Here is a 14,313-nt window from a genome sequence, read left to right as displayed (position 1 = left end):
ATTGCCCTAACCACAGTGCTATCTCTCCCACCTCTAAAACAACAACAAAAATTTTTTTGGGGGGCCACAGCCAGCAGCACTCGGGATTTTCTCCTGGCTCTGGGCACAGAAGTTATACCTGCAGGCCTGGAGAACCAAGTGGGATGGCAGGATCAAACCTAGGTTGGCCAGAGGCAAACACCCTCCCTGCTGTGCCATCACTCTGACTCCCCAAACAAAAAAAATTTTAATCTCAGATCCAGTAGTTTTAGTTTGAGCATTGTTTAGTTTGACTTTATTTTAGTCTTTTCTGAAGCATTCTTTTCCTTTGCTTCAGCCTGTTTGGGGTTTTTATTTTCTCTCTGCTCTCAGATGAACTTCCTTTCTGGAGCTGTCTTGTGCGGACATATCTATAATTTGAAAAGCGATTTAGTGGTCTCCAAATTGGACGGAGTTGAAAACGGTGCTTGCACCTTGGAGGACTGTTTGGATATGGAATGTAGATGCCTGGCCTTCGTGGTGGAAGACGATGAATGGGACACTTGGGTGTCCAGATAAAGGGTGGGGACCTTGTCACTGGGTGTCTTGTGATTGGTGGAGGAGTGAGGGTGAAGATCTGGCAGTCTGTCGGGTCCACTCCAGGTGGACTGTCTCCCCGTCCTGTGGGAGAAAACAGTAGGTCAGGATATGTATCCGAAACAGAGGCAGAAGAAGCTGCTTCACAGGGGAGAAAGGCTGGAAGAAAAAGAATTCTGAGAAGGAATATTGAAAAGAAGATTCAGCCCCATGAAACAAGGAACATACCTAATGACCCAGGAGAAATTATCTGAGAGATGGAAAAACATGTGTTGGAAAAAAAAAATAGTTTAAGAATCTTCATATCACCTGAAATGCACAACCTTCTCTGGTTGAGTTTTTTTTTTTTTTGTTTTGTTTTGTTTTGTTTTTGGGCCACACCCGGAGTTGCTCAGGGGTTACTCCTGGCTGTCTGCTCAGAAATAGCTCCTGGCAGGCACGGGGGACCATATGGGACATGGTCATTCGAACCAACCACCTTAGGTCCTGGATCGGCTGCTTGCAAGGCAAACACCGCTGTGCTATCTCTCCGGGCCCTTTTTACACTTTTTTTTTTTTTGGTTGAGTTTTTTTAAATTTATTTTTCTTTTGAGGGCCACACCTGGCAGTGCTCAGGGGTTATTCCTTTGTTTACTTTTGTTCGGGGGCCACACTCTGATAATGATTAGTGGTCAGTCCTGGCTCTACACTCAGGAATGACCCTGGCAGTTCCCTGGGGGGATGCTATGGGATCTAGGATTGAACCTGGGTCTGCTGCTTGCGAGGTAAACTCCCTGCCTGCTGTGTATTGCCCCAGCCCTTCAGGGTTTATTCCTGGCTCTGTGATCATTCCTGGGTGGCTCTTGGGGATCATATTTGGTACTGAAGATCAAATAGGGTACAGCTGTACAAGATAAGAACTATCTCTTCATGCTATCTCTCCAGGCCATTTAATTGAATTTTATTTCAGAAGAATGTAATAGATGTAATAGTTGCTTTATTTACTATAGACTAAACCTGAAAGTGATTTATGAGTCCAATAGGACAATAGTCATATAAATTAGTGTGTATTTCTCTTTAAATTTTTAAGTTTTGGGGCCACACCTGATGATGTGGTATGTGCTCAGAGATCGCAGTGCCACAGATTGAAGGTATGCTTGTGCAAGGCAAATGCCTTCACCCCTGTACTATCTTTCCAACCCACTGTTTCTACTTCTCTAAATAGAATACCTAGTTTCAAATTATAGGGAAAATATTTTAGTAATCTGTCATGATTTCTTTGGTTTCTACTACTCTCATTTCAAACAGAAATCACACATTTAGTAGCTCCATTTTTCTCACACCTAATTATGAATTTACTTTTGCAGTACTGAAGACTGAACTCTCCCACACAAATTAATACATTTGAATTGGATCCTGACTTCTTCACTCCATGAAACTATTCTGGTCAATGTTGTTACTGGTTTTAGACCTTTACAAGGTTGGCTTCTTTTGTTTGCTTGTTTTGGTTTTTGGGTCACATCTGGCAGTGCTCAGGGGTCACTCCTGGCTCTATGCTCAGAAATCGCTCCTGGCAGGCTCAGGGGACCATATGGGATGCCGGGATTCGAACCACCGACCTTGTGCATGGAAGGTAAACGTCTTACCTCCATGCTATCTCTATGGCCCCACAAGGTTGGTTTTAAGAACAAAAATCATGGGGCCGGGCGGTGGCGCTGGAGGTAAGGTGCCTGCGCTAGCCTAGGACGGACCACGGTTCGATCCCCCGGCGTCCCATATGGTCCCCCAAGAAGCCAGGAGCAACTTCTGAGCGCATAGCCAGGAGTAACCCCTGAGCATCACAGGGTGTGGCCCAAAAACCAAAAAAAAAAAAAAAAAAAAAAAAAAAGAACAAAAATCATTCCTCAGCACAAAAATGTGAGTGGGAGGAGTCTTTGAACAGTGCCGTGTATGCCCATCCCTCTCAGCCCCTCCAAAAGTTAATTAAGCACAAAGCAAAATTAAAAAAAGAAAAAAAAAAAAAAAGACAGTGTTGCTTCCAGAAACCTAGTGGATTTCTTGACTTTTTTTGCCCAGTTTACTTCTATCCAACTTTTAGGGAAATCTTCTCTATTTGACAAAGAGCTTCCAACCTCTTTCATATTACCAACTGGTTTTCCATAAAGGTTGAACTAGACGGCATTCCCACCAGCAGTGGATAAGAGTTCCTTTCTCTCCACATCCCCGCCAACACTGTTTATTCTCATTCTTTGTGATGTGTGCCATTCTCTGTGGTGTGAGGTGGTATCTCATCGTTGTTTTGATTTGCATCTCCCTGATGATTAGTGATGTGGAGCACTTTTTCATGTGTCTTTTGGCCATTTGTATTTCTTTTTTGTCAAAGTGTCTGTTCATTTCTTCTCCCCATTTTTTGATGGGGTTAGATGTTTTTTTCTTGTAAAGTTCTGTCAGTGCCTTGTATATATATGGAAATTCCTCCAAAAACTTGAAATCGAGCTCCCATATGATCCAGCTATACCACTCCTAGGAATATACCCTAAGAACACAAAAATACAGTACAAAAACCCCTTCCTTACACCCATATTCATTGCAGCACTATTTACCATAGCAAGACTCTGGAAACAACCAAGATGCCCTTCAACAGATGAATGGCTAAAGAAACTGTGGTACATATACACAATGGAATATTATGCAGCTGTCAGGAGAGATGAAGTCATGAAATTTTCCTATACATGGATGTACACGGAATCTATTATGCTGAGTGAAATAAGTCAGAGAGAGAGAGAAAAACACAGAATGGTCTCACTCATCTATGGGTTTTAAGAAAAATGAAAGACATTCTTGCAATAATAATTTTCAGACACAAAAGAAAAAAGAGCTGGAAGTTCCAGCTCACCTCAGGAAGCTCACCACAAAGAGTGATGAGTTTAGTTAGAGAAATAACTACATTCTGAACTTTCCTAATAATGAGAATGTATGAGGGAAATGGAGAGCCTGTTTAGAGTACAGGCAGGGGTTAGGTGGGGAGGAGGGAGACTTGGGACATTGGTGGTGGGAATGTTGCACTGGTGATGGGTGGCGTTCTTTACATGACTGAAACCCAAACACAATCATGTATGTAATCAAGGTGTTTAAATAAAAAAAAATATTACCAACTGGTCAAATGATTCCTATTCAGTGGTTATATTCCTTTCCCACTGATATATATATATATATATATGAATGATATATATATATATATATATATATATATATATATGACTATCTTATAAACTCTCATTCCCAACACATTGTTGATATTGGAGGTAAAATAAGAGAAAACTCAGATCTGAGAATCTCAGAATCATGGTAAAAGTTACCATGTTTTAAATTCTCAAAGAGAATGTACTCATTAACAAGTTATATTTCTCTTTGTGTAATCTGACATAGTGATAAGTGTGAAAAATTAGAACTCTTGTGTAAACTTAATCTTATCAATAGGTCAAAAAATGTAGAGCAGAAACATTTTTGAGAGATATAACACCATAATGTTTTTTTTTTAATGCTTAGGTCTAGACCTAGGCCTCCTGAGCTTTACCTTTGCATAAGTATTGTTGTGTATGTAAATATTTTAGGGGATTATTATGTACTGACCCTAACCTGATCAGTGATTGTGCCCTACACTAGGGTGTGACCTGGCATTCTGCTCCCACCCTAGGGTAGTACCTGATTCTGCTTCCACCATTGGGTGGTATCTGATCCCACCATTGGTTGGTACCTGATTCTGGGGGATAAACAAGGGTCTGTGGAAGGCGAGAGGCTTTTGGCAGGAACTGATGCTGAGGCTTTGGACTACAATTTTGTCCACCGAATAAAGCTAATATTTCCACAAGCCTGACTGTCTCTGAGCTGTTTACCCACCACTTCACCTCAGAACCGTCGCTGGACGGGGTGGCAGACGCATGCTCTGAGCTGGAGGGGAAAGACCTCATCCTCCATCCCTCTATCAGTCAACCTCTTCAGGGGCTGACTTGCAACAAGTATATTGTCTCTGTGGTTATGTGGATGTATTGTGTTTCTGCAATTAAATGTATGCAGAACATATCGGACACATGGAATATATTTAGTGTTAGCTATTGTTATTATTTATCTTGTAATATAGAACAAGGTTATATCTCTAACCTGCTTCTTATTTATTTTCAGCAAGGACTCATCTAGTTACATTTTATATCATAAAATCTGTCTACTAATGATTTTAAATATAATAAATGGGCCTTGGATACAGGTGGTATTAGAACAGACCTCCAAAGGGGCTGGAGAGACAGTATAGCAAGTAGAGCACTTGCCTTGCATGCAACCAGTCTGGGTTCAACCACTGGTACTCCATATGGTCCTCAAAGCCTGCCAGGAATGATTCCTGAGTACTACAGCGTGGCCCCAAACAATAAATACATGAATAAAGAAAGAACAGACCCCATAAAGACAAGTCTATTGACTCAGTTGGCCACAGTTATGTTCTCAATACCTAGAATAGGCCCAGGTTTATAGTGGAGTCCAGTGCATAATTGGTGAGTGATCAAGTATATACTGAGGGTTCCTTTCTGTATAGTTTTGTGGAGGATCATTGAATATTTATAGTAAAATTTGCAACGATTACTTATATTTAAAACCAAATAATAACACGACATCAAGGCACAATGCTTCTTGAGTTTAGACATCAATTTTAAATGGGTGTATTATAGTCTAGACATGAATAGCATTTATAGCTTAGCAACAACTGGTACTTAACAAATAAGCAATGATGAAAAGAGCTGTTTTTATAGCTACGTGTAGCCTGTGGTTTTAAGCAGACAATAACTGCTTTTGAATAGTTTTTGAACTATTTTTAAGAGAGGCAAACTCTCTACTTGATGTATAAGTATGCTTGACTTTCTTTTCATGGCACCTTTAGTATTATAAACATTCTCATATGCTTTCAGTATTGAAACTAGTAGAAATATAAATCCTGTGATTAATTTGCTCACAGTAACTTTAAGTTTTATAGATACATTGAATGCTTGGCTATTTTATTGAAGCTCGTATTTTACAGATGAAGATTTGGTGTTGGAGGCCCTTCAGTTAGAGAGCAAAATGGAGTCTCTGATGCCTGAGTTAAAACACTAGGTGACAAGCTGCACACTGCAGCTGCAGACACTTCCTGCCCCCCTGGACCTAACAGAAAAGGGCTTAAGCATAAACCACAATATGCTTCAGTAAAGATATGTGTAAATAGGCTTGAGTTAAGACTAGATCTGAAACTCTGTTGCAAGGGACCTAGCTGAAAAACAACTGCAAGGGACCTAGCTGAAAAACAACGTATAGTTTGTGGTTAAAAGACAATAGCTCTGTAAACTTTAACTTTGAAAAACAGAATGTTCCCGTGGAAAATTACCATCCCCTACCTTCTTTGTTTTGCTCATGGTGTATAAGCTTGCTTCTCCCTCATTAAAGTGGACTCTTGATCGGATCCTCGCCTTGAGTCTCATTATTTTCCCAGTCCCTCTTTTCATTTCAGGTCGGATCCTCTTCAGTGACTCACGAATAACTTCGTGACTCCCCAAATCTCCTGTGGGCAGGGGTTCCCTGCGGGCAGGGGTCCTGGGGGTCGCAATTTGGGGCTCAGAAAAGGTCATACAGATCTCTCTATGATCTAATTTCCAACAGTGTGAAGGATCCTATGGTAAATGCAGAGATGATAAAGATATGGAGAAGTGAATAGTTGCTACAGACGCCTGGATCACTAACAATGCAGTAAATGCATTGGGTGATGCACTAATCACAGTAAGTAGTCAAAGAAGTCTGAGAATGAGAAGAGTGACAGCAATTTTAAAATGTGTTTTTAGAAAACTCTGTAAAAGTATGACTATACATGAATGATGAGGTTGAATCTAATATAATCCTAAAGAGTGAAATCTATGCTCTCCTCAGTGGCAGCAAGACATGACTGACTACTTGTGACTAATCAAAGAAGTAAAGAGAGATTAAACACCCACCATGTACAAATGACCATGCTGAGGGGGTAGGAGAGTAGAGGGAGGCACTGAGGTGGATATTGCTGTCATTCAGCTGGAAACCGTTAGCTTTAAAAGAATAACACAGAATGGTATGGTGATTGAAGCTCCAAGAACTTTTCCTTAGGTGATAACACATTTGGCCTTCACCCCCACCATAATAAATAACACTGTCCCCACCCCTGAAGAGATGGATGTCAGAAACTAAGGGTGTGTGAAGCACAGTGCTAGAATTCAGATGATAAAATTCAGTTTCTTTGACTAATGCAAGCCAACATAAAGGTGTCTATATTAAGGATAATCATAGAGTCCAATTTTGTTCCTTCATACAACTTAGCAATATGTTTGTTAATAATTAATTTCTAGCTCCTTGTAGCATAATAGCCAAAGCCTTACCTTCCGCGACAGTCCCCACCAGCCAGTAGACCAGGAGCCAAGAGACGGTGAACCTATGAGCCATGGCTTCTGCCCTGCTTGCAGCACTCACCACCAGGAACCTAACATGGCTTTAAAGAGGCCTGGGTGAGTCACTTGCAGCCTGATTCAGGTAATTTGCATTTGCATTGCGGACCACAGGGATCAGGGCTTGTGGTGATGGTTAGCAAGGAAGTTCCAGACAGTATCAACCAGAAGTTTCTGGGTATGACAGGGTCAGATCTGCTTCAACAACTCCTGGAGTCAGTATAGTGGACAATCATGCCTTCAAGAGACCTTTCATTGCTTCTTCTTCTTTTTTTTTCCTCACAGTGTAGAATCATTTTTTTTTTAAATTTTATGGGATACTTAAAGGGTACATAGAAAGATACACAACAAAGGTCTAAAAATAACATTATGGGATAAATTTTCTACACTGTTGAGTTGGGGTGAAGGGGCATAAAGAGGGAGGGAGGTAAACTGGTGATGAGTGTGATATTAAAATTACATCTATTAGAACACATTTTCTTTTTTTTTTTTTTTTTTTTGGTTTTTGGGCCACACCCGGTGACGCTCAGGGGTTACTCCTGGCTATGCGCTCAGAAGTCGCTCCTGGCTTGGGGGACCATATGGGACGCCGGGGGATCGAACCGCGGTCCGTCTCCTAGGCTAGCGCAGGTAAGGCAGGCACCTTACCTCCAGCGCCACCGCCCGGCCCCCTAGAACACATTTTCAATAGTATTATAAACCACATATTCTCAAAAAAAAATTTAAGTGAGGGGCACCTTCTATGTTACATCTAGGAGTCTGCTTTACTGGGTTGGCATGCTGGGTGGAGTCTGTTCAGTGAAGCTGATGGCAGGGCTATGGTGTTTTCTGAGCATCCTTCCACCTTTCCCTTTGCATTCTCCAACAACCAATTGTAACTTGATTAATGGTCACTCTTTGAATGGTTCTTTGAATGGTGTAGCTCTGGCCAATAATATGTAATCAGGATCTTTGTGGGATGACTGTGGCAGGCCTAGTTTCCATGCAGAAAAAACAGATGAGGTAGATAGACACTGAATCAAACCCTGAGTGAGATGTGTGGCCTGGACTTGGAGCAGCCATCTTAGGAGAAAAGGGCCAATGTACACCAACATGCCAGCATTGCTATTTTCTTTTTTGGGGGGATTTTTTTATTTTTTTATTTTTATTTTTATTTTTTTTTTTTGTGGTTTTTGGGTCACACCCGGCAGTGCTCAGGGGTTACTCCTGGCTTCATGCTCAGAAATTGCTCCTGGCAGGCACGGGGGACCATATGGGACGCCGGGATTTGAACGGATGACCTTCTGCATGAAAGGCAAACACCTTACCTCCATGCTATCTCTCCGGCCCGGATTTTTTTATTTTAATATTTCTTTTTAAATACCATGGATACAAATATGATTGTAGTTGGGTTTCAGTCATGTAAAGAACACCCCCTTCATCAGTGCAACATTCCCATCACCATTGACCCAAAACTCCCTCCTCCCCACCCCATCTCCACATGTACTCGAGACAGGCTTTCTACGTCCCTCATTCATTCACATTGTTATGATAATTTTCAGTGTAGTTATTTCTCTAACAGCACTCATCACTCTTTGCGGTGAGCTTCATGTAGTGAGCTGGACCTTCCAACCCTCCTCTCATTTGTCTCTGAGAATTATTGCAAAAATGTCTTTCATTTTTCTTAAAACCCATAGATGAGTGAGACTATTCTGTGTTTATCTCTCTCCTGCTGACTTATTTCACTCAGCATAATAGGTCCATGTACATCCATGTATAGAAAAATTTCATGACTTCATCTCTCCTGATGGCTGCATAATGTCCCATTGTGTATATGTACCTCAGTTTCTTTAGTCATTCATCTGTTGAAGGGCATCTTGGTTGTTTCCAGAGTCTGGCTAATGTAAATAGTGCTGCAATGAATATAGGTGCGAGGAAGGGATTTTTGTATTGTACTTTTGTGTTCCTAGGGTATATCCCTAGGAGTGAGTAGTATAGCTGGATCGTATGGGAGCTCAATTTTCAGTTTTTGGAGGAATCTCCATATTGTTTTTCATAAAGGTTGGACTAGATGGCATTCCCACCAGCAGAGAAAAAGAATTCCTTTCTCTCTACATCCCCGACAACACTGCTTGTTCTCATTCTTTGTGATGTGTGCCAATCTCAGTGGCATGAGTTGGTACCTCATATTTGTTTTGATTTGCATCTCCCTGATGATTAGGTATGTGGAGCATCTTTTCATGTGCCTTTTGGCCATTTGTATTTCTTTTTTGACAAGGTGTCTGTTCATTTCCTCTCCCCATTTGTTGATGGAATTAGATGTTTTTTTTTTTCTTGTAAAGTTCCATCAGTGCCTTGTATATTTTGGATATTAGTCCCTTATCTGATAGATATTGGGTGAATAGTTTCTCCCACTCAGTGGGTGGCTCTTGTATCCTGGGCACTATTTTCTTTGAGGTGCAGAAACTTCTCAGCTTAATATAGTCCCATCTGTTTATCTCTGCTTCCACTTGTTTGGAGAGTGCTGTTTCCTTCTTTAAAGATGCCTTTAGTCTCAATGTCATGGAGTATTTTACCTACATGTTGTTCTATATACCTTATGGTTTCAGATATGATATCAAGGTCTTTAATCCATTTGGATTTTACCTTGGTACATGATGTTAGCTGGGGGTCTAAGTTCTCTCTTTTTTTTTTTCTAAGTTCCCTTTTTCGCAAGTGGCTAACCTTCCATTCCTTATAATCTCCCCAAATGAATGCCTTCTCTTAGCCCTTAACAAGATGATAAAAATTTTGCACAGGAAATACAGCACACTGTTGCCTTCTGTGTTGCTAACTTACATTAAAAAGCCAAACACAGTGGTGTGAAGACCTCGTCCAACAGATTCAGGCCCTGGGCTTTTGTAAACCTCTCATCAAGCATGCAAGCAGGCTGACTATGCTTTTCTTTGGTCTTCTCCTTCATTAAAAAATTTGAAATTAAATATTGGGTGACAGGGGTTATAAAAATGTGATTTTCAAGTTACTGGTATTGATGTATAAAGATATTATCACTTCTGCCACTAAAGTGTCCATGACCTCCTCAACCCCTAGATCCATGTCCACAGTCTGACATTCCTTCCATCCCACCTTGGGCCCCATTATTTGTGAACTAATGGGTCTAATTTTAGTATGTATGTCTTTGAGTGGGGACATCTCAGAAACCCACTATGGTAGCAAGCACAGATACAGAATGAAGGAAGGTGAAGGATAGGAGGCTGCTGAGAGTAGATTAATAGGAACAGAATATTGGTTTCTTCTCAGACTGAAAGTCTATTTTATTAACTTTGGGAGCTGGTTGACAGCTGGCTTGAGTGAAGGTAATGATCAGCTACCTTAGGAGCCAAGAACTAAAGATAAAAAGAGTTAAATGTGGGGTAATAGGTGGTGGGGTTAGGGAGTAAAAAAACTAGAAATGAGCTTGTAAGGGTGGTGAGCCAAGGGGTGAAGGAAAGTATACAACATAGACATTCTGTCATTCTGTATATATTATTTTTGCTTTTGTTTTTTTTTTTCGTTTTGTTTTGTTTTTTTGGGTCACACCCGGCAGTGCTCAGGAGTCACTCCTGGCTCTATGCTCAGAAATTGCTCCTGGCAGGCACGGGGGACCATATGGGATGCCAGGATTTGAATCACGGTCCTTCTGCATGAAAGGCATTCGCCTTACCTCCATGCTATCTCTCCGGCCCCTCTGTATATTGTAAACATAGATTAAACACAATGATATCCTATTAAATTATCTATACTTTATGCCCCCATGCAGTTTGAGAATGGACATTTGTGGGAAGGAAAGTTGCCGGCGACTTCCCCAAGCCAGCCCCTCTTGTGCAGGGTGGGGATGGGGAAAGCCTTTCAACTCCTCCCTGGCATCCACCTCGCTAGTCTCCTAGGTGAGTGCCCAGGGATAGCCCTGGAGTCTGGGAGGAAGGAGAGGGAAGACTGTTGGGGGCAGTCCGAATCCTGCAGCCCGACCCTTAAGCTTGGTTAAAAGACCTTCAACATGGAGCCTTGCTATTTTCCATGCTGGCGAAGGCTTCTCATGATTGAGTTTCAATCATACCATGTACAACAATCCTTCATTGGTGCACATTTACTACCACCAATGTCCCCAGTTTCCCTCCTGCCCTTTCCCTGCCCTCTCCCTTGCCTACTTCTGTGGCAGACATTTTTCTTCTCTTGATGTCTCTCTGCTTGCCTCTTCCTCTCTCTCCCTGTCTCTCTTCCTCAATCTCTGTCTGTCTCTCCTTTTTTTTCTTTTAGACACTGATAACACCAATTCTTTTTTTTTTTTTTTTTTTTTTTTTGGTTTTTGGGCCACACCAAGCGGTGCTCAGGGGTTACTCCTGGCTGTCTGCTCAGAAATAGCTCCTGGCAGGCACGGGGGACCACATGGGACACCGGGATTCGAACCAACCACCTTTGGTCCTGGATCGGCTGCTTGCAAGGCAAACACCGCTGCGCTATCTCTCCGGCCCCATGATAACACGAATTCTTAATGGGTTCTCTTAGGATATTATTCTTACCATTATTCAATTACTCCACTTTGAGCACCAAAGAAAGAATTTAATAGGCTTCAAAGGGCTGGATGTGAAAACAGAACCCGGAAGAAAAAGAATTCACTTACTGACTACAAAATGGTAAATTCTTCTGGCTTGATGCTAATCCAGGTAAAATTCCAGACTGGATTATTTAATGGATGATATATCAGCAGTTTTGGAAGGAAGCAGGAAACCTTGGATCCTTTTTTTTTTTTTTTTTGAGCTACACCCAGTGATGCTCAGGGGTTACTCATGGCTATATGCTCAGAAATCACTCCTAGCTTGGGGAACTATATGAGATGCCACAGTCCATCCTAGGCAGAAGCCTTACACTTGTTTGTGCCACTGCTCCAGCCCCAGGGCCCCACCTTATTATTTAATATTCTATTGACCATGTAGCACTCCCGTGGGGCTCAGAGCTAAAAGACTAAAAGCTAAAGGCTTCCTACCTTCACAGTTTTTAATCTGTCAGAGCACTGAATATTAATAAGAAATAACAATAAAGGGTTTGAGAATTAAGAACTAAAGCCTACAAAATAGAAAATAATCCATAATGCTATACCAATGAGCATATGTATATCACATAGTATGATTTCACCTCTGCATTGGAAAAACTGAGCTCTGTCTATCTAATTATATCTGCATCATTTCTTTAACTGTTGTTCACTTTTCTTTGATTTTTCTTGGGAGGGGGGGAGCCTGTAATAGGCAGTGCTCAAAGATCACTCCTAGTGTTGCTTAGGGGTCTATGCAGGGTGCCTGGGAAAGAATCAAGTTGGCCACATGCAAGACAAGCAACCTTATCTGTTCTACTATCTCTCCAGCACTAGTTTTAGATATAGATTTATTATGTGATGTAACCAAACTTTTAGTTGAAAAACATTTGTGTTCTCTCTTTCTTTTCTATGCCAAATTTCTGATGAACTTACAAACAGAAATAATAGAAGAAAAATGGTGTGATTTTTTTATTCGAGTTAATTGTCCTAAAATGTTTTTTTTTTTTTTTTTTTTGGTTTTTGGGTCACACCCGGCAATGCTCAGGGGTTACTCCTGGCTGTCTGCTCAGAAATAGCTCCTGGCAGACACAGAGGACCATATGGGACACCGGGATTCGAACCAACCACCTTTGGTCCTGGATCGGCTGCTTGCAAGGCAAACGCCGCTGTGCTATCTCTCCGGGCCCAATTGTCCTAAAATGTATAACATACAACCAAATTCAAAAATATTTTAAAATGATCAAATTATCAACAAATTATAATTACAGTTTAGGTAACATGATTACAGTTGTCTCTGTGTTTATGGTTTTGATGTACACAGCTACTGTACTTCAACTATCATAAAAGTGCTCAAGATACTATAATAACTGTTTTTATGTTAACTCTAGGTCACTCTTCATTACATACATGTGGGCACACATATGCCTTCCGTTGTTTGGCAAATCCAGTATTGCAACCCAACTTCAAAGTTTACTAACATTTAATACTCCATATTCCCTTGTTTCTTTCTCTGTATACCACAGATAGATGTGATCATCCTACATTAGTCCTTCCTCTCACTTATTTTGCTAAAACATGATTGTTGGGTTCCATCCAAGTTATAGTGAGTGGCATGATTTTATTTTTCCTTACAGGTTAATATTATTTCATTGTATATATACACCATGTTATAGATATATTTTATATATACAAACTTCTTTATCTGTTAGTGGATATTTATTTTATTTATTGATTTAAAATTATGGAATGCTTACGAATTTGTGTGTCATCCTTGTGCAGGGGTCATGCTAATCTTCTCTGTATCATTCCAATTTTAGTATATGTGCTGCTGAAGCGAGCACGATAGTTATTATTTTTAAATAATATCTTTATTTAAACACCATGGATAAAAACATGTTTGTAGTTTCAGGTTTGTAGTTTTAGGTTTCAGTCATAAAAAAAGTACACATCCCCTCTTCACTAGTGCAACCTTCACACCACCAGTGCTACCCATCTCCCTCTTCTCCCAACTCCTGCCTGTCTTTTAGACAGGCATTATATTTCTCTCACTCACTCATATCTATTGTGTCTGGGTATTATTGCAAACTGTCTTTTATTTTTCTTAAATCCCACAGATGGGTGACACCATTCTATGTCTGTCTCTCTACCTCTGACTTACTTCATTCAGCATACTAGTCTCCAGGTTCAACCAGGTATAGGAAAATTTTATGACATCATTTTTCCTGACAGCTGCATAGTATTCTATTGTATATATGTACCACAGTTTCTTTGGCCACTCATCTGTTGTCAGGCATCTGGGTGATTTTCAGATTCTGGCTATTGTAAATAGCGTTGTAATGAATATAGGTGGGCAGAGGGCACTTTTGTATTGTTTTTGTGTTCCTACGATATATCCTTAGTAATGGTATAGCTAGATCATATGGGTTCAATTTCTAAGAGTTTTTTTTTTTTTTTTTTTTTTTTTTTTAGGAATATCCATATGGTTTTTCAGAAAGGCTGGACTATATGGCATTCCCACCTGCAGTGAATGAGAGTTCCTTTCTCCCCACATCCCTGCCAGCACTGATTATTGTTGTTCTTTGTGATGTGTGCCAGTCTCTGTGAAGTGAGATGGTACCTCATTGTTGTTTTGATTTGCATCTCTCTGATGATTAGTGATGTTCAGCATTTTTTCATGTGCCTTTTGTCCATCTGTATTTCTTTTTTGAGGAAATGTCTGTTCATTTCTATCCCCATTTT

The 14,313-nt window shown here is 40.6% G+C and overlaps 1 protein-coding gene and 1 non-coding gene across 2 annotated transcripts; both read right to left on the bottom strand.

Moving 5' to 3' along the window:
- Nucleotides 1-274: 274 nt before the first annotated feature.
- ODAPH (odontogenesis associated phosphoprotein) lies at nt 275-7,023 on the bottom strand. The gene is made up of 5 exons (XM_049789872.1): nt 6,960-7,023; nt 6,560-6,632; nt 5,945-6,150; nt 5,601-5,724; nt 275-731 (listed from the first exon to the last, which is right to left on the bottom strand). The coding sequence occupies exons 1-5, from the start codon at nt 7,021-7,023 to the stop codon at nt 275-277; spliced, it is 924 nt and encodes a 307-aa protein (XP_049645829.1).
- Nucleotides 7,024-13,308: 6,285 nt separating this feature from the next.
- LOC126033009 (U6 spliceosomal RNA) lies at nt 13,309-13,415 on the bottom strand. The gene has a single exon (XR_007504166.1). It is a non-coding gene; the product is annotated as a U6 spliceosomal RNA (small nuclear RNA).
- Nucleotides 13,416-14,313: the final 898 nt, after the last annotated feature.

The sequence above is a fragment of the Suncus etruscus genome, chromosome 16 (genome assembly GCF_024139225.1).
Source record: "Suncus etruscus isolate mSunEtr1 chromosome 16, mSunEtr1.pri.cur, whole genome shotgun sequence".
NCBI lineage: Eukaryota > Metazoa > Chordata > Mammalia > Eulipotyphla > Soricidae > Suncus > Suncus etruscus.
The sequence above is the reverse complement of the archived record's forward strand: the minus strand, read 5'-3'. Positions and strand labels throughout refer to the sequence as shown.